The 24,160-nt window shown below is 43.9% G+C and overlaps 1 protein-coding gene across 1 annotated transcript; it reads right to left on the reverse strand.

The window, feature by feature from the left end:
* Positions 1-21,987: 21,987 nt before the first annotated feature.
* LOC100275177 (embryo sac development arrest 6) lies at positions 21,988-23,057 on the reverse strand. Its single transcript, NM_001365865.1, has one exon. The coding sequence runs from the start codon at positions 22,827-22,829 to the stop codon at positions 22,359-22,361; it is 471 nt and encodes a 156-aa protein (NP_001352794.1). The 5' UTR covers positions 22,830-23,057; the 3' UTR covers positions 21,988-22,358.
* Positions 23,058-24,160: the final 1,103 nt, after the last annotated feature.

Here is a 24,160-nt window from a genome sequence, read left to right on the forward strand (position 1 = left end):
CATATATGGATCATCCTTTGCCACCACTTGGTTTGTAAATCGAACTCAAATCTCTATCTCTAAGTCAAACACACATGTTGAAGCATAAAGAGAGTCATTCCAAAAGAGATTGATCAAGGATTTCAAAAACTCCCCCTTTTTCCCATAATTACTACTTCTCCCTACAAGAAGCCAACTTTTCACAAAAGAGACAATAAGAGTTTTGACAAAACAAAAGCTCTACCCTACTATTTTCAAAATCTCTCAAGTGGTAGCTGATCCATTTATCGCTTTGGCCTTTATTTTCTCCCCCTTTGGCATCAAGCACCAAAACGGGATCAATCTTGGCCTTTTAACCCCATTGCCTCACCAAAGTCTTCAATTAAGAGCAAATGGCAATAAGATTTCATGAGATGAGCTTGGAATTAGTTACCCTCTCATCGGAGTGTAGTGGAAGTCTTTCATGGTCCAAGTTCACCTTTTTCCTTTCAATTCTCCTTCGAGACTAAGTCAAACAAACTCAAGCATATGGTTAGTCTCAAAGGGTCAAGTTGTAACACATCTCCCCCTAAAACTGTGCATCACTTTGCAACGAACTTGTGAGGTTCAGGGAGTGTTTGTACAACTTGAGCACCACAATAAGCAACAAAATGCAGAATGAACATGATCAAAGGCATAAACACATGTATACTATAATTCAATCCAAGTTCCACGAATCTAAGACATTTAGCTCACTACGCAGCCTGCAAAAGGTCTTCTCATCTAGAGGCTTGGTAAAGATATCGGCTAGCTGGTTCTCGGTGCTAACATGAAACACTTCGATATCTCCCTTTTGCTGGTGGTCTCTCAAAAAGTGATGCCGGATGTCTATGTGCTTTGTGCGGCTGTGCTCAACAGGATTCTCTGCCATGCGGATAGCACTCTCATTGTCACATAGGAGTGGGACTTTGCTCAGATTGTAGCCAAAGTCCCGGAGGGTTTGCCTCATCCAAAGTAGTTGCGCGCAACACTGACCTGCGGCAACGTACTCGGCCTCAGCGGTGGATAGGGCAACGGAGGTTTGTTTCTTAGAGTTCCATGACACCAGGGACCTTCCTAAGAATTGGCACATCCCCGATGTACTCTTCCTATCGACCTTACATCCAGCATAGTCGGAGTCTGAGTATCCAACTAAGTCAAAGGTAGACCCCTTTGGATACCAGAGCCCGAAGCAAGGCGTAGCAACCAAATATCTAAGAATTCGCTTCACCGCCACTAAGTGACACTCCTTAGGATCGGATTGAAATCTAGCACACATGCATACGCTAAGCATAATATCCGGTCTACTAGCACATAAGTAAAGCAAAGAACCTATCATTGACCGGTATGCTTTTTGATCAACGGACTTACCTCCTTTGTTGAGGTCGGTGTGTCCGTCGGTCCCCATTGGAGTCTTGGCGGGCTTGGCGTCCTTCATCCCAAACCGCTTTAGCAGATCTTGCGTGTACTTCGTTTGGGAGATGAAGGTGCCGTCCTTGAGTTGCTTCACTTGGAACCCAAGGAAGTAGTTCAACTCGCCCATCATCGACATCTCGAATTTCTGCGTCATCACCCTGCTAAACTCTTCACAAGACTTTTGGTTAGTAGAACCAAATATTATGTCATCGACATAAATTTGGCACACAAACAAATCACCATCACATGTCTTAGTGAAAAGAGTTGGATCGGCTTTCCCAACCTTGAAAGCATTAGCAATTAAAAAGTCTCTAAGGCATTCATACCATGCTCTTGGGGCTTGCTTAAGTCCATAGAGCGCCTTAGAGAGCTTACACACGTGGTCGGGGTACCGTTCATCCTCGAAGCCAGGGGGTTGCTCCACGTACACCTCCTCCTTGATTGGCCCATTGAGGAAAGCGCTCTTCACATCCATTTGGTATAACCTGAAAGAATGGTGAGCGGCATATGCTAGCAAGATTCGAATTGACTCTAGCCTAGCCACAGGAGCAAAAGTCTCCTCGAAATCCAAACCTGCGACTTGGGCATAACCTTTTGCCACAAGTCGAGCCTTGTTTCTCGTCACCACCCCGTGCTCGTCCTGTTTGTTGCGGAACACCCACTTGGTTCCCACAACATTTTGCTTGGGACGAGGCACCAGCGTCCAAACTTCATTTCTCTTGAAGTTGTTGAGCTCCTCCTGCATGGCCAGCACCCAGTCCGGATCTAGCAAGGCCTCCTCTACCCTGAAAGGCTCAATAGAAGAGACAAAGGAGTAATGCTCACAAAAATTAACTAATCGAGAACGAGTAGTTACTCCCTTGCTAATGTCACCCAGAATTTGGTCGACGGGATGATCCCTTTGAATCATCGCTCGAACTTGGGTTGGAGGTGCCGGTTGCGCTTCTTCCTCCATTACTTGATCATCTTGTGCTCCCCCTTGATCAAGCGCCTCCACTTGAGGTACCTGTTCGTCATCTTCGGTTTGGGGATGCACCATAGTTGAGGAAGAAGGTTGATCTCGTTCATCTTGTTCCTGTGGCCGCACTTCTCCAATCGCCATGGTTCGTATAGCGGCCGCTGGAACATCTTCTTCATCTACATCATCACAATCAACAACTTGCTCTCTTGGAGAGCCATTAGTCTCATCAAATACAACGTCGCTAGAGACTTCAACCAAACCCGATGATTTGTTGAAGACTCTATACGCCTTTGTATTTGAGTCATAACCTAACAAAAACCCTTCTACAGCTTTGGGAGCAAACTTAGAATTTCTACCTTTCTTCACTAGAATGTAGCACTTGCTCCCAAATACACGAAAGTAAGATACATTGGGTTTGTTACCGGTTAGTAGCTCATACGATGTCTTCTTGAGGAGGCGATGAAGGTAGACCCTGTTGATGGCGTGGCAAGCCGTATTCACGGCTTCCGTCCAAAAGTACTCGGGGGTCTTGAACTCTCCTAGCATCGTCCTCGCCATGTCGATGAGCGTCCTGTTCTTCCTCTCTACCACACCATTTTGCTGTGGTGTGTAGGGAGCGGAGAACTCGTGCTTGATCCCTTCCTCTTCAAGGAACTCCTCCACTTGAAGGTTCTTGAACTCGGACCCGTTGTCGCTCCTTATCTTCTTCACCTTGAGCTCAAACTCATTTTGAGCTCTCCTGAGGAAGCGCTTGAGGGTCCTTTGGGTTTCAGACTTATCCTGCAAGAAGAACACCCAAGTGAAGCGGGAAAAGTCATCAACAATAACTAAACCATACTTACTTCCCCCTATGCTTAGATAGGCGACGGGTCCGAAGAGATCCATGTGTAGCAGCTCCAGGGGTCTTGATGTGGTCATCACATTCTTGCTGTGATGAGTTCCTCCCACCTGTTTACCTGCCTGACAAGCTGCACAAGGTCTATCTTTTTCGAATTGTACGTTAGTTAAACCTATCACGTGTTCTCCCTTTAGAAGCTTGTGAAGGTTCTTCATCCCCACATGTGCTAAGCGGCGATGCCACAGCCAGCCCATGCTAGTCTTAGCTATTAAGCATGCATCTAGACCGGCTTCTTCTTTTGCAAAATCAACTAAATAAAGTTTGCCGTCCAATACACCCTTAAAAGCTAGTGAACCATCACTTCTTCTAAAGACAGACACATCTACATTTGTAAATAGACAGTTATATCCCATATTGCATAATTGACTAACAGATAGTAAATTATATCCTAGAGACTCTACTAAGAACACATTAGAGATAGAATGCTCATTAGAAATTGCAATTTTACCTAACCCTTTTACCTTGCCTTGATTCCCATCACCGAATATGATTGAATCTTGGGAATCCTTATTCTTGACGTAGGAGGTGAACATCTTCTTCTCCCCCGTCATATGGTTTGTGCATCCGCTGTCAATAATCCAGCTTGAACCCCCGGATGCATAAACCTGCAAGGCAAATTTAGGCTTGGGTTTTAGGTACCCAACTCATGTTGGGTCCTACAAGGTTAGCACAAATATTCTTAGGGACCCAAATGCAAGTTTTGTCTCCCTTGCATCTTGCCCCTAACTTCCTAGCAATTACCTTTCTATCCTTTCTACAAATTGCAAAGGAAGCATTCAAAGCATGATATATTGTAGAAGGCTCATTAACTTTCCTAGGAATATTAACAACATTTCTCCTAGGCATATTATGAACAACATCCCTTCTACCAACATTTCTATCATGCACATATGAAGAACTAGAAGCAAACATAGCATGAGAAGAATCATTGTACTCATTATAACTCCTATAAGCATTTCTAGTTTGTCTCCTATCATGATACAAAAAGGCATGGTTCTTTTTAGCACTAGCAGCCATAGGGGCCTTCCCTTTCTCCTTAGTGGGAATGGGAGCCTTATGGCTTGTTAAGTTCTTGGCTTCCCTCTTGAAGCCAAGCCCATCCTTAATTGAGGGGTGTCTACCAACCGTGTAGGCATCCCTAGCAAATTTTAGTTTATCAAAATTACTCTTGCTAGTCTTAAGTTGAGCATTAAGACTAGCTAATTCATCATTCAATTTTGAAATAGAAACTAAGTGTTCGCTACAAGCATTAATATCAATATCCTTACACCTAGTGCAAATTTCAACATATTCAACACAAGAGTTGGATTTATTTGCTTCTACTAGTTTAGCATTTAAATCATCGTTTATGCTCTTTAAGTTAGAAATAGAATCATGGCATGTTGACACTTCACAAGCAAGCATTTCATTCCTTTTAATTTCTAATGCAAGGGATTTTTGAGCCTCTACAAACTTATCATGTTCTTCATATAACAAATCCTCTTGCTTTTCTAAAAGTATATTCTTTTCATTCAAGGCATCAATTAATTCATTAATTTTGTCTATCTTAGATCTATCTAAGCCCTTGAATAAACATGAATAATCTACTTCATCCTCATCACTAGATTCGTCCTCACTTGAAGAAGCATAGGTAGAGTTGCGATTACATACCTTCTTCTCCCTTGCCATAAGGCATGTGTGACGCTCATTGGGGAAGAGGGTTGATTTGTTGAAGGCGGTGGCGGCGAGTCCTTCATTGTCGGAGTCGGAAGAGGAGCAATCCGAGTCCCACTCCTTGCCTAGATGCGCCTCGCCCTTTGCCTTCTTGTAATGCTTCTTCTTTTCCCTCTTGTTTCCCTTTTCCTGGTCACTATCATTATCGGGGCAGTTAGCGATAAAATGACCAATCTTACCGCACTTGAAGCATGAGCGCTTTCCCTTCGTCTTGGTCTTGCTTGGCTGCCCCTTGTGACCCTTTAGCACCGTCTTGAAACGTCTGATGATGAGAGCCATCTCTTCATCATTAAGTCCGACCGCCTCAATTTGTGCCACCTTGCTAGGTAGCGCCTCCTTACTTCTTGATGCTTTGAGAGCAACAGGTTGTGGTTCGCTGATCGGTCCATTCAAGGCGTCGTCCACGTATCTTGCCTCCTTGATCATCATCCGCCCGCTCACGAATTTTCCAAGTACTTCCTCGGGCGTCATCATCGTGTACCTGGGATTCTCACGAATATTGTTCACGAGATGAGGATCAAGAACGGTAAAGGACCTGAGCATTAGGCGGACGACGTCGTGATCCGTCCAACGCGTGCTTCCGTAGCTCCTTATTTTGTTGATAAGGGTCTTGAGCCGGTTGTAAGTTTGAGTTGGCTCCTCTCCCCTTATCATGGCGAATCGTCCAAGTTCGCCCTCCACCAACTCCATCTTGGTGAGCATGGTGATGTCGTTCCCCTCGTGAGAGATCTTGAGGGTATCCCATATCTGCTTGGCATTGTCCAAGCCGCTCACCTTATTGTACTCTTCCCTGCACAAAGACGCTAAGAGAACAGTAGTAGCTTGTGCATTTCTATGAATTTGTTCATTTATAAGCATAGGGCTATCCGAGCTATCAAATTTCATTCCATTCTCCACAATCTCCCATATGCTTGGATGGAGAGAGAATAAGTGACTACGCATTTTGTGACTCCAAAATCCGTAGTCCTCCCCATCGAAGTGTGGAGGTTTGCCAAGAGGAATGGAAAGCAAATGCGAATTCGAACTATGTTGAATACGAGAATAATCAAATGAAAAGTTCGAATTGACCGTCTTTTTGTAGTCGTTGTCATCATCCTTTTGGGAAGAGGTAGACTCATCACTATCGTCGTAGTAGATGATCTCCTTGATGCGCCTTGTCTTCTTCTTCTTCCCTTCCTTCCGTCTATGCCCCGAGCCGGAGTCGTTGGATTTGTCATCTTTTGGGTCGTTGACGAAGAACTCCTTTTCCTTGTCGTTGATCACTATTCCCTTCCCCTTAGGATCCATCCCTTCGGGCGGTAAGTCCCTTTGTGAAGAGAACGGCTCCGATACCAATTGAGAGCACCTAGAGGGGGGGTGAATAGGTGATCCTGTAAAAACTTAACTTATAGCCACAAAAACTTGTTAAGAGTTAGCACAATAATTTCCAAGTGGCTAAGGAGGAGATCTTGCACAAAATTACAATCACAGAGAAGACACAGAGATTTATCCCGTGGTTCGGCCAAGTACAAAACTTGCCTACTTCCACGTTGTGGCGTCCCAACGGACGAGGGTTGCAATCAACCCCTCTCAAGCGGTCCAAAGACCCACTTGAATACCACGGTGTTTTTGCCTTGCTTATCTTTATCCCACTTGCGAGGAATCTCCACAAGTTGGAGTCTCTCGCCCTTACACTTAAGATTCACAAAGAAGCACGGAGTAAGGGAGGGAAGCAACACACACAAATCCACAGCGAAATGCGCACACACACGGCCAAGAATCGAGCTCAAAGACTATCTCACAGTTTCTCACAAGAACAGAACTCGAATCACTTAGAATCACAAACGGATGCGCAAAGACTCAGTGTGGATGATCAGGAATGCTTAAGAGTTGCTTGGTGTACTCCTCCATGCGCCTAGGGGTCCCTTTTATAGCCCCAAGGCAGCTAGGAGCCGTTGAGAGCAAATCTGGAAGGCTGATCTTGCCTTCTGTCGTCGGGCGCACCGGACAGTCCGGTGCACACCGGACCGTGTCCGGTGCCTTGCAGATCTGGCGCACCGGACAGTCCGGTGCCTTCTTCCGACCGTTGGCTTGGCCACGTGTCGCGCGCAGAATCCGTGGCCGACCGTTGGCCCAGCCGACCGTTGGCTCACCGGACAGTCCGGTGCACACCGGACAGTCCGGTGAATTATAGCCGTACGCCGTCGGCAAATTCCCGAGAGCGGCCTCTTCGGCCGAGGCAGCCTGGCGCACCGGACACTGTCCGGTGCACCACCGGACAGTCCGGTGCCCCAGACCGAAACAGCCCCTTGGCTGTACACAGCCAACTCTTTTCTTTTCTTTTTCTTCCTGTTTCCAATACTTAGACAAGTATATTAGTACACAAAACCAATGTACTAAGGCTTAGAAACATACCTTTACTTGTGATTTGCACCTTGTTCATACATGGGCATAGATTCACAATTAAGCACTTGTGTTTGCACTCAATCACCAAAATACTTAGAAATGGCCCAAGGGCACATTTCCCTTTCACGCCCCCCGCCCCCTTTTATACACAGGGCGCGGCGCTTCGGGAAACCCGCAATCCAACAGTACAGCGTCAATCAACGGTCATGTCAAAAACCCCCGCGAAACCACTTCGAGCGAGGGCAGCGTCTCCACCATCTAGCGACGTCTTCGGCACCAGATGACTTAGTCGAACTGGTCCCTCGAAGGGCAAATGTTGGGGCGAAGGCGAAGACGCCACCCTTTGCTCGATGCCTTCGCCGTCCTCGCTGCACCAACGGAGACAAGACAACGGGCAGACTCACCCTTCGTCTCACATTTCACCGGGCGAAGACCTGTGACGAGGTCGTCCCATCTTGCGACCTCGCCCAACCTGGAGGCCCACGTGTGATCCGGCCCATTGTAACAGGCCCTGCGTGGCCGCTGCGCGTTACGGGCCTAATTTGTAAAGGTCTCCCTGTAATTACGGTCTGTAACCCCGCTTTATGGGAATATTTCAGGGATAACCTAGGCGTCTGAGGGCACATGCGTCCTTAACACTGGACGCTGGGCACTCAGATACCTATAAATACCCCCGCACAGTGCCTTTGAGAGGCTAGATTAACAGAGCTATTGTCATCTCGTGCAAAAACCTTGTTTGCATTGCTACACTCCCCGTTGGGTCAACTTGCACCAGAGAGCAAGTTCCAACAGCACACTTCGGTTGTCTTTTGCTCTCTTTGTTTGAACCCTTTCTTGGTCTTTTTATTGGTTTGTTGTGAACCTTTGGCACCTGTAAAACTTATAATCTAGAGCAAACTAGTTAGTCTAATTATTTGTGTTGGGCAATTCAACCACCAAAATCAATTAGGAAAAGGTGTAAGCCTATTTCCCTTTTAGGGAGTATGTCAATTGATCCCTTGCTATTCTCCGATTCTTTCTCAATAGCACACTAGGGTCATAAGGTGTTGGAGCAGGATCACAATCACTAAAACCAAAGCGACTCAATACCTTTTCCACATAATGGGATTGTAACACAGTTACCCCACCATCAGCTTCTCTATCAAGCTTGATGTTTAGAATGACATCATCTTCTCCCAAATCTTTCATTTCGAAATTGCTCGATAGAAGATTCTTAACTTACTCAATCACATTGAGATTTGATCCAAAGATCAAGATGTCATCAACATAAAGGCACAGCATAACAGACTCACCCCCACCATACCGATAGTATACACACGTGTCAGATTCATTTACAGCAAAACCAGCAGCTGTAAGAGTATTATCAAACTTTTCATGTCATTGCTTAAGTGCTTGTTTTAGGCCATACAATGATTTTATCAACCTGCACACCTTGTTCTCTTGACCATCCGCAATGAACCCTTCTGGCTGGTCTATGTAGATCTCCTCATCCAACTCTCCATTTAGGAAAGCTGTTTTAACATCCATCTGATGAATGATAAGACCATAAGAGGCTGCCACGGCTATTAATGTGCGAATTGTAGTCAATCGAGCCACTGGTGAGTAGGTATCAAAGAAATCTTCACCCTCCTTTTGGGTATATCCTTTGGCCACAAGCCTTGCCTTGTACCTCTCGATTGTATCATCAGGCCTAAGCTTTTTCTTGAAGATCCATTTGCAACCTGTAGGTTGACAACCATAAGGACGGTCAACGACCTCCCAAGTTCCATTAGACATAATAGATTCCATCTCACTCCTTACTGTTTTCTTCCATAAGTCAGCATCAGGAGAGGAATATGCCTCACTAATGGTAGTTGGTGTGTCTTCCACAAGGTACACTATAAAGTCATTACCAAAGGATTTTGCAACCCTCTGTCTCTTGCTCTTTTGAGTGACTATAGTGTCATCCTCCTCAGGGATGTGCACGTGAGAATCCTCAGCATGATCTATAGGAATCGACAGTTCATGCTCATGGGGAATTATAGTCTCATGACTTATATCACTAGGTGTATTCTTCATGGGAAACTCATTCTCAAAAAATATTGCGTCTCTTGATTCCATGATAGTATCAACATACATATCAGGCACATCAGATTTTATAATTAAGAACCTATACCCCGTGCTGTGAAAAGAGTACCCAAGGAATATACAATCAACAGTTTTAGGCCCAAGTTTACGCTTTTTATTGATTGGCACATTCACTTTAGCCAAGCAACCCCAAGTGCGCATATATGAGAGATTTAATATTCTCTTTTCCCATTCCTCAAATGGTGTGATCTCTTTGTTCTTTGTTGGAACTCTATTCAGGACATGACATGCCGTCAAAATCGCCTCACCCCACCATGCCTTGGATAATCCCGCTGTACTCAACATGGCATTCACTAAATCTGTTAGAGTGCGGTTTTTCCTTTCAGCAATCCCATTGGATTGTGGTGAGAATGGCGGTGTCCTCTCATAAATAATACCATGTTTCACACAGAACTCATCGAACACATTAGAGAAATATTCTCCACCTCGATCGGACCTTAACCGTTTTATTTTCCTCTCAAGTTGGTTATCAACTTCAGCTTTATAGGTCTTAAAATAATTGAACGCTTCATCTTTTGTTTTTAAGAGATACACACAGCAAAATCTGGTGGAGTCATCTATAAAAGTGAGAAAGTATCTTTTACCACCTTTGGTCAAAATTCCATTCATCTCGCACAGATCAGAATGAACAAGTTCTAGAGGTGCCAAACTCCTCGCCTCAGCAGCCTTGTGAGGCATGCGGGGTTGTTTTGATTCAACACACACATGGCACTTAGACTTTCTGACCAAGTTAAATTTAGGAATTAGATTTAGATTTGCTAACCGCATAAGACAACCAAAGCTTGCATGACAAAAATGTGAATGCCATAAATCTGACTCATCAGAAAAATGAACAGAATTCACCATTTTATTACACACATCATGCAGGGATAAGCGGAACAAGCCTCCACAGTCATATCCTTTATCAACAAAAATACCATGTTTCGACACAACACATTTATTTGACTCAAGAACAACTTTGTATCCATCTCGACATAGCATAGAAGCGCTAACGAGATTCTTCTTGATAGAGGGCACATGCTGCACGCTCTTCAATGGCACCGTCTTTCCCGAAGTAAACTTCAGAATGACCGTACCAACACCACGAACATGAGCACGTGACCCATTTCCTATTAACAAGGCGCCAGACCTCCCGACCTGGTAGGAAGTGAACATAGAGGTATCAGCACACACATGAATGTTTGCACCACTGTCCATCCACCACTCAGGTGAATTACAAATTGAGAGAACAAATGGTAAAGAGTTACCATACCCCGATGTTCCATCTCCAGTTTCAGTGGTTACAACATTAGTTGATTTCTTGTCTTGTGTGAACTTGTGATCAGGGCACTCTCTAGCCCAATGTTGATCACTGCCACAGACAAAGCATCCTCCCTTTCCCTTGTTGTTGTTCTTCTTTTTAAATTGTGCTGTTTGAACAGGTTTATTTGCATTCTCTTGATTGTTCTGGTTTTTCTTCTTATTAAACTTGCGGAAGTTTCTCTTCTGCACCACATTAGCAGTAGAGGTCTCAACACCTTTTCCACTGTCCTTTATTCTAGCCCTTTCCTCAACATCAGGAGTACCAATGAGATCTTCCACATTGAACTCTTGTCTCTTATGTTTGAGAGAGGTAGCAAAGTCCTTCCAAGAAGGTGGTAACTTGGCGATTATACCGCCAGTCACAAACTTGTCAAGCAAAGGACAAGGAAAAAGTTCGAGTTCCTTAGCTAGTGCCTGAAACTCATGAGCCTGTTCCACTACAGATCGGTTCTCAACCATCTTATAGTCATACAGCTGCTCCATGAGATACAGCTCGCTACCAGCGTCGGTAACTCCAAACTTTCCAACAAGTGCATCCCACAGCTCTTTCCCTGTAGGAAGGATGATATAGCTTTTCTGGAATTTTGTATCAAGTGCGCTAATTACTGCTCCTCGAAAGAGGTTGTCTTCAGCCTTAAACTTAGCCTCATCCTCAGGAGGTAAGTTGACAGGCTTACCCTCAGCGACATGAAAACAAGACATTGCAGTAAGCCATAATTCCATCTTAGCTTTCCATATCAAGAAGTTTTTACCATCAAAAGGATCAGGCTTTAGCACAGCAGCAAAACCTCTGACAGAAAAATGCCTAACATTAGGTTTTTGGATTGTTAGAATTATAGGCATTTTCCGTACCATTTTAATTCCATAAATTAACATTATGATGATGACATAAAATAGATAATCAACCATAGAAATCGTGATCTCAAAAATATCCATAACAATATGTCATAAGATCCTAGTAGGACTTAAATTAGTGAATTATAAATACGGAACATATAAATCTCATACCATATAATACATTCCTGATGAATGATCACTCTCCTATGTAGGTAGAATATCTCCTAGTTGAGATTATAATTCCGTGATGGAACCTTTGCAGAAGAAATGAAGTCTGAGTAGAACAACAAAATTTAATAATCACTATAATGGGATAAAGACCCATACAAACCCGAGAAGAAATAAGATGAGGTACCGAAGGATCTGAAGTTTGTCGAATAAGAACATGTACATTCCACGAGTTTTACTCATGTTATATTTCACTAGATGTGGAATTATGGTATCCTCATAAGCCCTGATTATAGAAATCCAAAAGGTTTAGGTGTTACTAACAAAAATATGTCCACTATGCCAGATTGATAGACTATAATATTGTATCTAACCAATAAAGAATCCCTTTCAGATTGCATTTGGTCTTTGATGGACTTTTGTCACACCATCATATAAGTTGTAATGAATGAACACTTAGAGTGATGAGTCATATTTGAAATATGTACTATTACAACTATGTTATTCCCTAAGTATTCTTGAAGGACAAATTATTTGCTTTGCACTACTATATATATAGGGCAACACACTATTTGTCACCTTGGGTAAGGCTTCACCCAGTTTATTATTACTGAAGGACAGTCAGTAATTTTTTGGTAATAACTGAATATCGCTCCATCATTACCGATAATTATTGGAGATGGTTGCATCTGCGTGACAAATAGCATGAATTATGGGGTGTTTCATTGGTTAAAATAAAATTGTTTGTCAAGAAAAATATTGACGCCTTTCTGAAATATCAAATTAGTCGCTAATAACAAAACTAATGAATTTCAGCTAAAGTTGTCACCTAATAGTTATTTTGTACATGTCGAATTTGTCATGTACTTGTATAAGCTGACATATTTTCATGGATTCCCGAGGCAAGTTGAAATTTTGAATCCTCTTGGAAATCGTTAGCTGTGTCATGAATAATAGTCATTATATAGAAGTCGAATCTCATCAACCAAACATTCATTAAAATGTCTTCTTTATTATTTTGGTATTGCTATTATGCCACGACTTTAGTTCAGCAAATCAATTAGCTAGAAAATAGATTTATGGACTAGGACAATGTGTAAAGAACCAGAGTTATTATTGCATGTTGAGTGTATGATGTGATTAGAAACAAGCTTGATAACACCATATTTTTTAATCATTATGAAGTACATGTGTTTAATGTGGCAGCTGACCAACAAATAACTGAGTTAGAAGATCAATTTAGCTCTTTAGCAATAGAGCTTTCGTCGCTCTATACTTCTTTCATTCTTTGGATCCAAGGACTGACACTTTTAATATATCAAAGATATATCCTACTGAATTTTCCAATCAAGAAAGGTCCCAATTAGAGCACTGACTTCCACATTATTAGCTTGATATATACAATAACCAAGAGTTAAGTACATTACCATTACATGTTGATTTGGTGAAAGGCCATGTAAACCGCGTAAAAGTTCCATATATGCAATGGTTGAAAGATTATTAAGATTAATGGTCGTCCTTCGAGCCTCAACTGTAACAACTGAGAGAGCCTTTTCAGATAAACTTGTCAAAACACGTTTGCAACATAAAAATGGAAGATGATTTTCTGCGAAGTTACATGATCATCTATATTGAAAAGGAATTGACAGCGACTATTAGCTCTCATGATATAATCGAAACTTTTATCGGGCCAAACATCGTATAGACAAATTTTAAGTTAATAAAGATGTAATTATCTAAGTCTCTTATTCTCTAAATATATCATATGCACAAAATTATTTTGATCCCTATTGGAGTCGGTTGATATATATATAACTGTATGGTACAAGTTTCTTTGATGAGCTTATTTCTAGGCTATATGCAATTCAGTATACACATATAGATATACGATTTTTTCCGCGTTATAGCATTGATGAATTATTCGGCACCCTCTATGCAGTAATGGTGGTCCACCAGGGATTAGAGAGTAAAAACAATTAGTCTTCCGTTTAGTTTTTTGTTTGGCTCTTTAATCTAAAAGAGACTAAAAAGGATGAATAAACTTTAGTCCACAAAAAACAGGTCTAAGCGGGCCTTAGCTTCACCAACGATCCAGGTTTTATTTACCGCGAGATGTTTCAGACAGTGTGAGATGGAATCCGAGCCCGACGGATCGGCCACTCCACAGCGTTTCCGAAAATCCGCGTGGAGCCGGCACCGAACACTAGCGAACACGACGAGAGCGGAGAGCGCGCGCGTACGCTGTATGCACCTTCAACTCCTCGACGCATAAATCCGGCGGGTGCCCCCGCTCCATCGTTCACGCCTAACCAAACCTCACACAGCCACGGCGACGACGACAGGGACACAAGCTGTTCGATACGATCGACGAGGGATCGGAGGAGCCCGCGAGGTACGGGGAAGCCCAATGAAGCTACAGCGTGCGCAAGAAGGTGCCGGCGGTCACCTCCTCACGAAGACCCCGTCGCGGCACGACGCGGAGCGGACGGTCACCAAGGGGTGCGCGACGTTCTGGGTCGGGGAGGAAGGGGAGGCCCCGCGGCGGGTGGCGGTGCCCGTGGCGCGCCTGGGCCACCCGCGAATGCTGGAGCTGCTCGGGGAGGCCAGGGAGGAGTACGGCTTCGCGCACCAGGGCGCCGTCGTCGTCCCGTGCGCCGTCGAGCGGTTCATGCGGGCGGTGGAGGCCTCGGCGTCGGCGGGGAACAGGCACGAGCACCACCGCCACGGACACCATCACCACCACTTTCGCCTGCCTCATATTCACATCGCCCGGTGCTTTAGACCGTCGCACGTCGTTGCTTAGGATTCACGTCGAGCGCGCGCGAGTAGCAAAAAAAATTTCATTTTCCTTTTTGTTTGGAAGTGGCAAGATTTCTGTTTTTTTTTCTTCTTGTATAATCAGGTGAATTTTGGTTTCGTGATCCATCTGTGGTGAAGCGGTTCGCCCACAGATCACGAGTTGAGCACCACCCGCGCTAAGAATGTTGCGCCCGTTATCATCAGTTTTTTTAAACGATTGATGTATACTTCGTATGTCCTGAAATGTAAAAGATGTCAATAAATCTAATATTAAATATTTTTAAAAAATATGCTACACTGTTTGGATTTACAGTTTACATGCTGCTTTAAATTTTTATAGTCCAACTCATATATCACCCCTTTGGTTATTCGGTTCTTACTTCTTACCACGGTTATAGTTGATCTCGTCTGTCTTGTTCAAGGGAATTCGGGTCAAACAATATTTCGTGTCGAAGACAATATCATTATAGTTGTAATCCTATTTAACATCATGTATACAATAAGGGAGAGGGTCGGCACGTGAAACAATATTCATCGTACCTTCTCTCTCATACACTACTAACGAGATCTGATCTATCTTCTACGCACCTAGTCAAGCAAAAATGTCGCCATCGCTCTATCTCGCTGGCTCTGTGTGAAGCTACCCAGTCCTAATAACGCCATAGTCCAATCTCGAAGGTATATTGTTTACATATTTTATGCCAATTGGATTTTTCTCCGCAAGCGCATGGGGACCGATGTAGGCTTTTATTGGGAGTATTACAAGTATCGTATTTTTCATATGAAAGCGACAGTTTAGAGGTGAACTGACTAACTCAAACCTGGATTGAATTGTGAAAGGAAAATAGCCATTACACCATTTATATATTGGTTTTGGTGTTTGATGACCATCACAACCTATTAGACTAGCAAGTTTGCTCAGTGTTTGATTGCAGAATCAACAGATTGAATTTAGAAGACCAAATGCAGAAACACAACTCAAACTTAAAGAAAAAAGGCTTATTGAATGAGAAATGGCCTCATTTCAATATATGGATAAGTACTAACAGACACTAGAAATATTTTGGAACCCATTGAAACAGTTGGAAAGATCATATTTAAGATTTGGAGTTTCAAGGGTCAATTTGAGCCAAGTCTGAGTATAAGGGATGAAAAAGGTTCAAAAGACCAAAAGGTCGAGACCTATGACTTAGAGTAGTTTGATAGACTCAAGAGACATTTGTCTAAGTCATACAAGGGCCTAAGACACTTGCCAAATGAAGCCAGGAGAGAAAAACATAAGATAGAAAAACATGGACTCTTGCAGGGTGCGCCAGACCTCTAGCAACAGGTCTTGGTGTGCACCAGACCAGTCACCGGACCGAGCACGCACAAAGGTAGTTTTTGGACTTTGTCAGATTGGCACACCACTCGACTAGTATGGATAAAGGTTGTTTCTGGGGTTCACATCAGCTGGCGCATCGGACCAGGTCCGGTGTGCAATGGACCAATAGTACAACCAACAATCAGAAGCGGAAGATCCAACGGTTGGCTGATGTGGCGCTGACGTGGCATGTCTGGTGTGCCACTAGACCGATTTAGTGCTCAATGATAGTTGACAGCTTTAACTAATGGTTACTAACGAGACAGTGCAACGGTTTGATGTCCGGTGCACCACCGGATCGGTCTGGTGTGACCAGGTTGAGACCAGTTTTTGTAGTGGACTTCCAACAACTATGTGGGCATTGGGGACCTATAAATACGACCCCAACTAGTTCTTAGGACATCCAATGGCTGAGAAACAAAGGCTATCGTGTTTAGAGCAACATCTCTGACACCCCAAGTGATCCAAGTGCCTCAAATTGTGTATTGTGTTTAGAGATAACATCCATTTAATTAATAAGTGATAGAGCACATGTGTTTCAGCGTCAAGCGAGGAGTTGTTGTGAGCTTGAGCCTTGGAACTAAGATCCCATTGATAATTGTAAAGCGGGCAAGAGCCTCCAAGTTGTGTTGAGCTTCATAAAGACTCTATCTCACAATTGGGCAAAGTAAAAGGGGACTCAAGTTTGATCTTGGTGTCCACTTGAGTGAAGAAAGGGTTGAAAGAGACATGGGCCTTAGTGGACTCTTCAAGGCATCCAAGTTTTCAGCCATTGCATTCAATACAAGAGCTCTAGACTTCACTCCAAGACACAAACAAGAGATCAAATCCTCTCCCAAGTCCGGAATCACTCCAAACAATTAATGACTAGTGAGAGAGATATTTGTGTTTATTTGAGTTCTTGTCGCTTGGATCGCTTTTCTTCTTCCCCATTTCTTGTTCTCAACACCTTTATAATCAAAGCAAGAGACACCAAGTTGTGGTGGTCCTTGTGTGGTCTAAGTGACCCATTTGATTGAGGAGAAAAGCTCACTCGGTCTAGGTGACCGTTTGAGAGAGGGAAAGGGTTGAAAGAGACCCGGTCTTTGTGACCACCTCAACGGGGAGTAGGTTTGCAAGAATCGAACCTCGGTAAAACAAATCACCGTGTCATCCGCTCTACTTCTTTGGTTGATTTGTTTTCGCCCTCTCTTTCGGACTCAACTTTATTTCTAACGCTAATCCCGGCTTGTAGTTGTGCTTAAAGTTTATAAATTTCAGATTTGCCTATTCACCCCCCTCTAGGCGACTTTCACACTCCAACTATTTATGGTAAATTTTCATATGGAGACTCCAGGAGCCGCTTTGTTAGAAACCAAACATCCAAAAAACTAGAATAGAGCCACTCCATTCACCTCCACTCCTCAATCAAACACACCGACCTGCCCACTGAAGTTTAGTCCGTGTTACATTGAATGTTCGAATATTAATTACGAGTATTAAATATAGTCTAATTTACAAAAACTAATTACACAAATAAAGACTAAACAACGGATTTATTAAGCCTAATTAATACATGATTTTAGCAAATGTTTAGTATAGCATGACATAGGCGAACCATGGACTAATTAGCCTTAGAGCATCTCCAAGAGCTCCCGAGAAGTCTCCCCTAAATCCAGTTTTTTTTAGGAAAAACATAAAAATGTGTCTTCACCGGTTCCCCTAAAGTGCTCGCAACTTTTTCATAGCTACAAATGAGGGGCTTTTTGGGCTCCCCAGAAACAATCTACCATTTTAAGAGATTTATAGAGAAAGAATTAAAATCTAACCCCACTATTTTTTAATGTCTCTTAAAACTGATTTTCAGAAGTCATTTTCTATGGAGATCTTGGACATGCTCTTAGTATGTTTGTCTTGTCGTTTGGTCCTGAATTGTGTAACTAGTTTTATAACGTAATTGGTATTCAAACCTTCAATCAGACATAGACCAAATACCCCATAAATATGAGGGCGGGGAGCAGGACAGGAACACATGATTGTGTCACGTCCAACCAATGAAACCATGCATTTATGGCTTGCTTGGTTTGATGCCTGAAAACTTGTTCCGGGGCCATACAATAGTTCTTTAGAATTTTGATCCCCAAATTCTTGCCTGGATGAAAACCTGCCGGGCAGACAGCAACCAAACGCGTCCTTGATGTCGAGCACATTTTTCCCTCGACCCAAGGCTACAAATTTATCCAGTCAGAAAAGAGGTTAGGCATCCATGTTCATGATGAACAGTTTTGAACACTGTTGCACTTGCACGTCGTCTTGCAAGAGGAAGACCCTGGTCACCGGCCATTGTTCCGCGTCTACCATCCTTTGGGCTACTATGCTTCCCACTTATAAAAGGCGGAAAACAGCAGGCAAGGTTATGGTTCATCGCTTGACCTACTTGCTTTCTCGTAGGCCTACGCGTCCTCCTCCTGCGTGCTCTATCGGCCTCTAACGTCGCTGTCGGATAAGAGCCGAGCGGCAAGGCCAACCACTCCTCCTGTCCTCCAGACTCTACTAGTCTCTCTGCCTGCGCAAGCAACTGCCCGCGCCTCTGTGCTGTCCGGCGATCTTGCAGCGTAAGCTGCCTCGACGCAAACGGAAAAACACTCAGACGTCGGTTCATCAAATCGTCTCAGCGAAGGCAGATTTATTCGAGTCACTAGGATGGCGATGACACGGCACCGGCCAAAAGCCGAGCAGATGCTTTGCTTTGCTTTGCTTGTATCCGAGGTGAAGAGCTTTTGGTAAAACAGATGGTGGGTGCTACTCGGACTTCGATCGATGATGACTTCCAAAGGCCATCCTCTGTTTTCTGAGCCGCTGAAGCGCAGCGAGTCAGGATCAGGATCGGCAAAGCCGCAAAGGAGTGTCGTGACGTCATCTAATAAACCGGTAATCTGAAACCATGAACATGTATACTACTTCCGATTCGAGACCCTGGTGTAATGTAGAAGGTTCCTTCCGTTGACTACGCAGTTTAACTTCGTGGCTGCTGCGCCGTTGTCAAAGCGCGCGGAGCGGAGACCATTGAACAGAGTTATTCTTTGCAGCTTATATGAACGACAGCACAGACTTTCTTGTTTAGTCGGGGCACGAAGGATGAGAACAGAGAAGACTGGACCATGAACTGCTCCCGTTTTTATTTTTATTTATTTGTTTCCATTGTGACCAAAAGTCACCTTTTACAATTAACCTGCCAAAAATGGTACCAGCAGTAGATTGAAATACTATTTTCTCTATTTAAATTGATTAAATAAAGTTGCTAGCCACTACCACTAGCTAGATCCAACATCCAATGCACTCCGCCGGTCCGCCCTTACCGTCTGTCTGCCAGGTAGACCATCATCAGTTTTTATTTACTATAACGCTTTAGTACAACATACAACCGCTTCAGTATTTTCTCACATTTTCTTTTACAAACCCTTATTTAAAATGGAACATGTCATTTGGTTCATTAAATATATGATACAATAATGCTCATCATCCTCCTCCTACACATCTTCCTTATTTTCTTTCTCATCTAGTTTTAAATGTTTAATGATTTTTACGACCAACCTGTGGATTCTTTTCATATCATCGTCCATGTTAGCAGTACAATGTTCCAAAAATTGGTAAAGTGCTAAAATAATCTTGATTAAGTTGTCCTCTAGCTTGCCTTGTAGAGCTTGTTCATCGTGCTATTCTCCCATGTCAGGGCACTCGTTGTTGGCAAATTTTCTTCGTGTTGTGCTCTTGTCGTACTATGGCCAATACGTCGTGTTGGTCTGATACTATTTGATGATGCGGAGCTATAATCATTGTTCATGTTGTGATGGGATCGTTTTCTCCCATCACTAGAGTCATCGTTACTGTGACGTGCACATCACTTGTGTTGATGGCGAAGAGCACACCAGATGTACTCCAACTTGAAGTCTGTTTCATCGAGCCTGTTGTGGAAGCTCTCCTTTGTCGCTTTAAGAAGCATAGCATTATTTGATCTTCTGAGTTGGACTTATGCAATCAGTTGTAGATGTCGTTGAAGAGGGTGACCTTACGACTGCTCGTGGACCAACAATCCTTTAGTTGTTTGGGGGTACAGTGGCGAGGAGGTTCGGTGGTGTAGTTGTACCACGTGTGGATCTATAAATTTATGAACTCAAAAATTGTTCTCGACTCAAAATTGTGTCCAACTTATAAAATTATATATGTACTTCTAGTCTTTTGTCCTTCGTCTTAGTTTAAGTCCCTTTATTTTTACGATGCACTAGAGTTTGTGGATTGTTTGAAGGCAGCATCAATGTGGCTGCTTGAAGGCACTATCGTGCCTGTAGGAGAACGAATAGGAGCATGAGCACCATGTGGGAAAAGCGCCATATAGGAGAGGGGAACAGAGGTGGAGCATCATATGATCATATCCATAAGGATGAGCACCATATGGACATCCGTACGAGTATGTAGGAGGGTACGAATAAGCGAAAGGTTGAGGAGGAACATTGATGATAAGAGCTTTAGTGATAGGAGGAGGAGCGTCTATCTTAGGAGGTTCAGTGGTAAGAGGGGCATCAACGGATGGCTGGTATGGAAATGAAGGAGGAGGATAGAGATGTGAAAATAGAGGTTATGGAATCAAGGAATGGGGACAAGCAGGAACGTCCTCCTATCGATGATGGACGGGAGAAATATCATTGAAGAAGACATGACTCACACCTGCATGGGTCTCGGGATGTTGTGAAGATTGCGTAGTGAACAAGTCGATGAACGTACCAAAGTTCGGACTCCACCTTGGATCTATATCAAAACAGATTGAAAGAATACAAATGGAGAGGGCTTATGGATCAAAGAGTGAGAGATGTGAATAAACCCAAGCACCTCCCTCTATTTATAAGGTGGATTCAGAAAACTTTTTTAAAATCTAAACGGTTGAAATAACGATGAGAAATCAAGAGTCGCCACATCAACACCAGACAATCGGTACCAACAAATCTTGTAGGTACCGACCTGGACTCCAACACAGTGGTGGATACCAACCAATCGTTACCGATTGGTTTGGTCCCAACGTGGTCGGTACCGACCACGCCGACCGACCAGCAAGCCCACTGGCCAGCCCATCGATTGGCTGATCAAACCGCTTATCGATTGGAGCGTGGTCGTCGGTACCGACCACACGCCAAGTCACATCGGCAATTAGTAAGAACCAGCGCTGGTCCAGCCTAAGAAAAGATCTAGCGAATTCAAATAACCAACTTATAGTATAGCCTCGTAAGGGTATTGTTAATAATATAGTCCATTGTAAGAATCTTGGAGCCTACCTTGGTATATTAGTTAGCTCTTTACTATTAATACATGGTCCACCTATCTCTCTCATAAAGTTTTTTAGTTATTATGTCTAAGACAGCTATAAGTTTACATACAGCCTTTTCTCTCCTCTTCGTCTCATCATTCAAGCTGCATACATCATGTTAATATGTTATTATACTTGCTCTAACCTATTTTGAACTATTCAAACACCTAAGTCATGCATAACTATTAGCCGGCTTCTTCCATCCATTGCAGCTTACAGAAAAAAAAATTATCCAAACGGGACCCAAGAGGACTTCGTATCTGCTGGAGATAACCAGAGAGGATCCTTGGATTGCTGGATGCCTTAACCTCGCCTGGCCTGGCTGAGCAAGCGAAAACCTGCCTGCACATGTTACAAGACAAGCTAGCCAGGATCCGAACACTTGCTCAGTTCTGTTTTCTTGCTGGGCATGGTAGTACATTGGCCAGCAAGACATCGAAGCAAGGCCCCAAATGTCTTCCGAAACCACGAAGACAGTAACGTGTGCGGGGCTGGACGAGAACTCAAGATGCAAATAAACCTACTGTATTTATTGCTTAACGAAACAATGAGTAAACATGGACATTCGCGGACGAGAGGTAAAATTGCCAGCATCATTTCCACCAAATACGGGAACCATGCATTTGGATTTGTCACAGAAAGCCCAGATGATGATGTCAATTCAAACTAATACTTAGTTACTTGTTACAGTAACAGACACTTCTTATGCTACTACCAAAGCATTACCATGTATTTACATCGATGGTGGATTCATTCACCCACGCCATATGCATCACAGGTTTTTGCCGATGAAGAGGATTTCAGCGAAAGCTAGCAACAGTACCAGTGTACCGTCTCCAGTTTCTCATCCAACAACTACACTAAATTTTTGACAGGAGGAGTTCATTTGCTAATTACCACACGAAAATTTTGAAGGGAAAGAAAGACAGAGGAATGACAAACCAGCCTGCTACGTTCAAAAGCAACGGTTCCTCTGATCGGCCGCCGCCGAGGCGAAGCAGTAGGCAATGCGGCCATGCCGCGGGCCGCGGCCACCAGTGTCATGGCCACCCGGTCACTCCTTAATCCGGAGCCAGCGTCCGAGCTGTGACGGGTTGACGACGCCGGGGATGCGGGCCCCGCCCGTCATAAGCAGGCGCGAAACGTCCGCGTAGCGCCTGCTCGGCTCCGGAGCGGGGGTTGGGGCGGGGGAGGGGGCGGCGGGATCCTTCTCCTTCAGGCGGGGTGGCTCGAGCCTCCGCTCGCCGAGGAGCGTGCCGCACCGCAGGAACTCGTGCGCCAGATACCCTGCCAGCAGCTTGTTGCCGTTGCCCCCGACCTTGGCCCCCTGTTGAGGGAGCGGCGGCTTCGCGCCAAACCTCACCGCCGGGCGATCCAGCTTGACGCCACGCGGGTCGGGCCTAGCGAACGGCGGCGGTTGCCGCTGCAGCGGGGCTGCCTGCTCCGTCGGCGACACTGAGGGATGCGGGCAATAGTCGCGCTCCTTCCGCTTCCCGAGGAAGCCATCGCCACGTGGCGCTTGCATCTCCGCGTGGATCCACAGCTCGACCTCGACGGCCCGGACGCGCCTGCTTGCTATGCCAGAGACGGAATCGCCCGACCGCGACTGGTGGGACACGAAAATGGACAAATGGTACAAGGGGAAAAAGGAAGCGGTTGAGGCCGAGAAAGGGAGGAATGAAGGCGTGGGGCGTGGCCGCGTGGGTCCCGCTGGGGCTGGGTCCCGCGAGAGGCGAACAGGCGTGGTGCGGCCGCTGCCCGCTGGGAAGGGGATCGGAGAATGAATGGGGAGTGAAGCGGGTGCAGGGGCCGGGGAAGGGCAGCGGGTGGTTGTATATATAGGCAGTCGGGTTATCTCCGCCCATTGCATTTGCTATAAATAACAAATCTACCATCGCGTTCTGGATGAGTCTGGACCTGTCCGGCAGAGGTGCAGGGGTTACTCGATGGTTTTTTTGGGCTTGTGGTCGAGTAGTCAGGATAGAATCGTCATTATATCTAGCAGGTTATTTATGGGTGTTTAGTTTAACTCACTAAAGTTTATCACACTAAAGTTTATTACATGTCATAGTGAATATTTAATTCATATTTATGAATATAAAATATAGTATAATTATAAAACTAATTACACATATAACAAATAAAATATAAGACACATTTATTAAACCTAATTAAATCTTTATTTAATACATAATATTTAAATATTAGATGTAACACTAGTTAAACTTTAAACACCTCGTTAAGGTCTTGTTCGTTTGTAAGAGATTTGAAGGGGATTGGATGAATTAAATTATTTCGTATTTAAAATTAAATATGAAGGGACTCAATCACCTCCAATCCACTTAAACCACTCCAAACCGAACATGGCCTAATTGAGCTCTTGTAAGAAATAAAAGGGCCTTTTGTCAAAATTGAATAAGATTGTGTGTGTGATTTAACTTTTTGGCTGTGCCTTTTGTCCCAAAAATAAAAAACTAAACCAAATGCTTCAATCCAGTCAATAAGTTTTTTTTAAAAAAGCCAACTTTCTTGCACTGCAAAATTGACCTATAAAACAACTTTTTGCAGCTTTCAGACGGAAGAACTTGAAAATGTATATAGAAGAGCTTTCAGCGGCTTTTAGCAGTTTTATCCAAACGACTTTTAGTTTTTTATAGCTCACAATGCACAACAACTTTTTCATAGCTCAAAGCCCATAAAAGGTTTTTTCACAGCCATAGTGCGACCAAAAAACCCTAAGAACAACTACAAGCCAACTTATTGAACTTAGGTCTAAAACTAGGGAGCCAGCTTAAGATTATTCTTGCAAGCAGCGACTACAACTTCGCGGGTTACACTCACCCACAGGCAACCTAG

This window comes from Zea mays, chromosome 4 (genome assembly GCF_902167145.1).
Source record: "Zea mays cultivar B73 chromosome 4, Zm-B73-REFERENCE-NAM-5.0, whole genome shotgun sequence".
Classification (NCBI taxonomy): Eukaryota; Viridiplantae; Streptophyta; class Magnoliopsida; order Poales; family Poaceae; genus Zea; species Zea mays.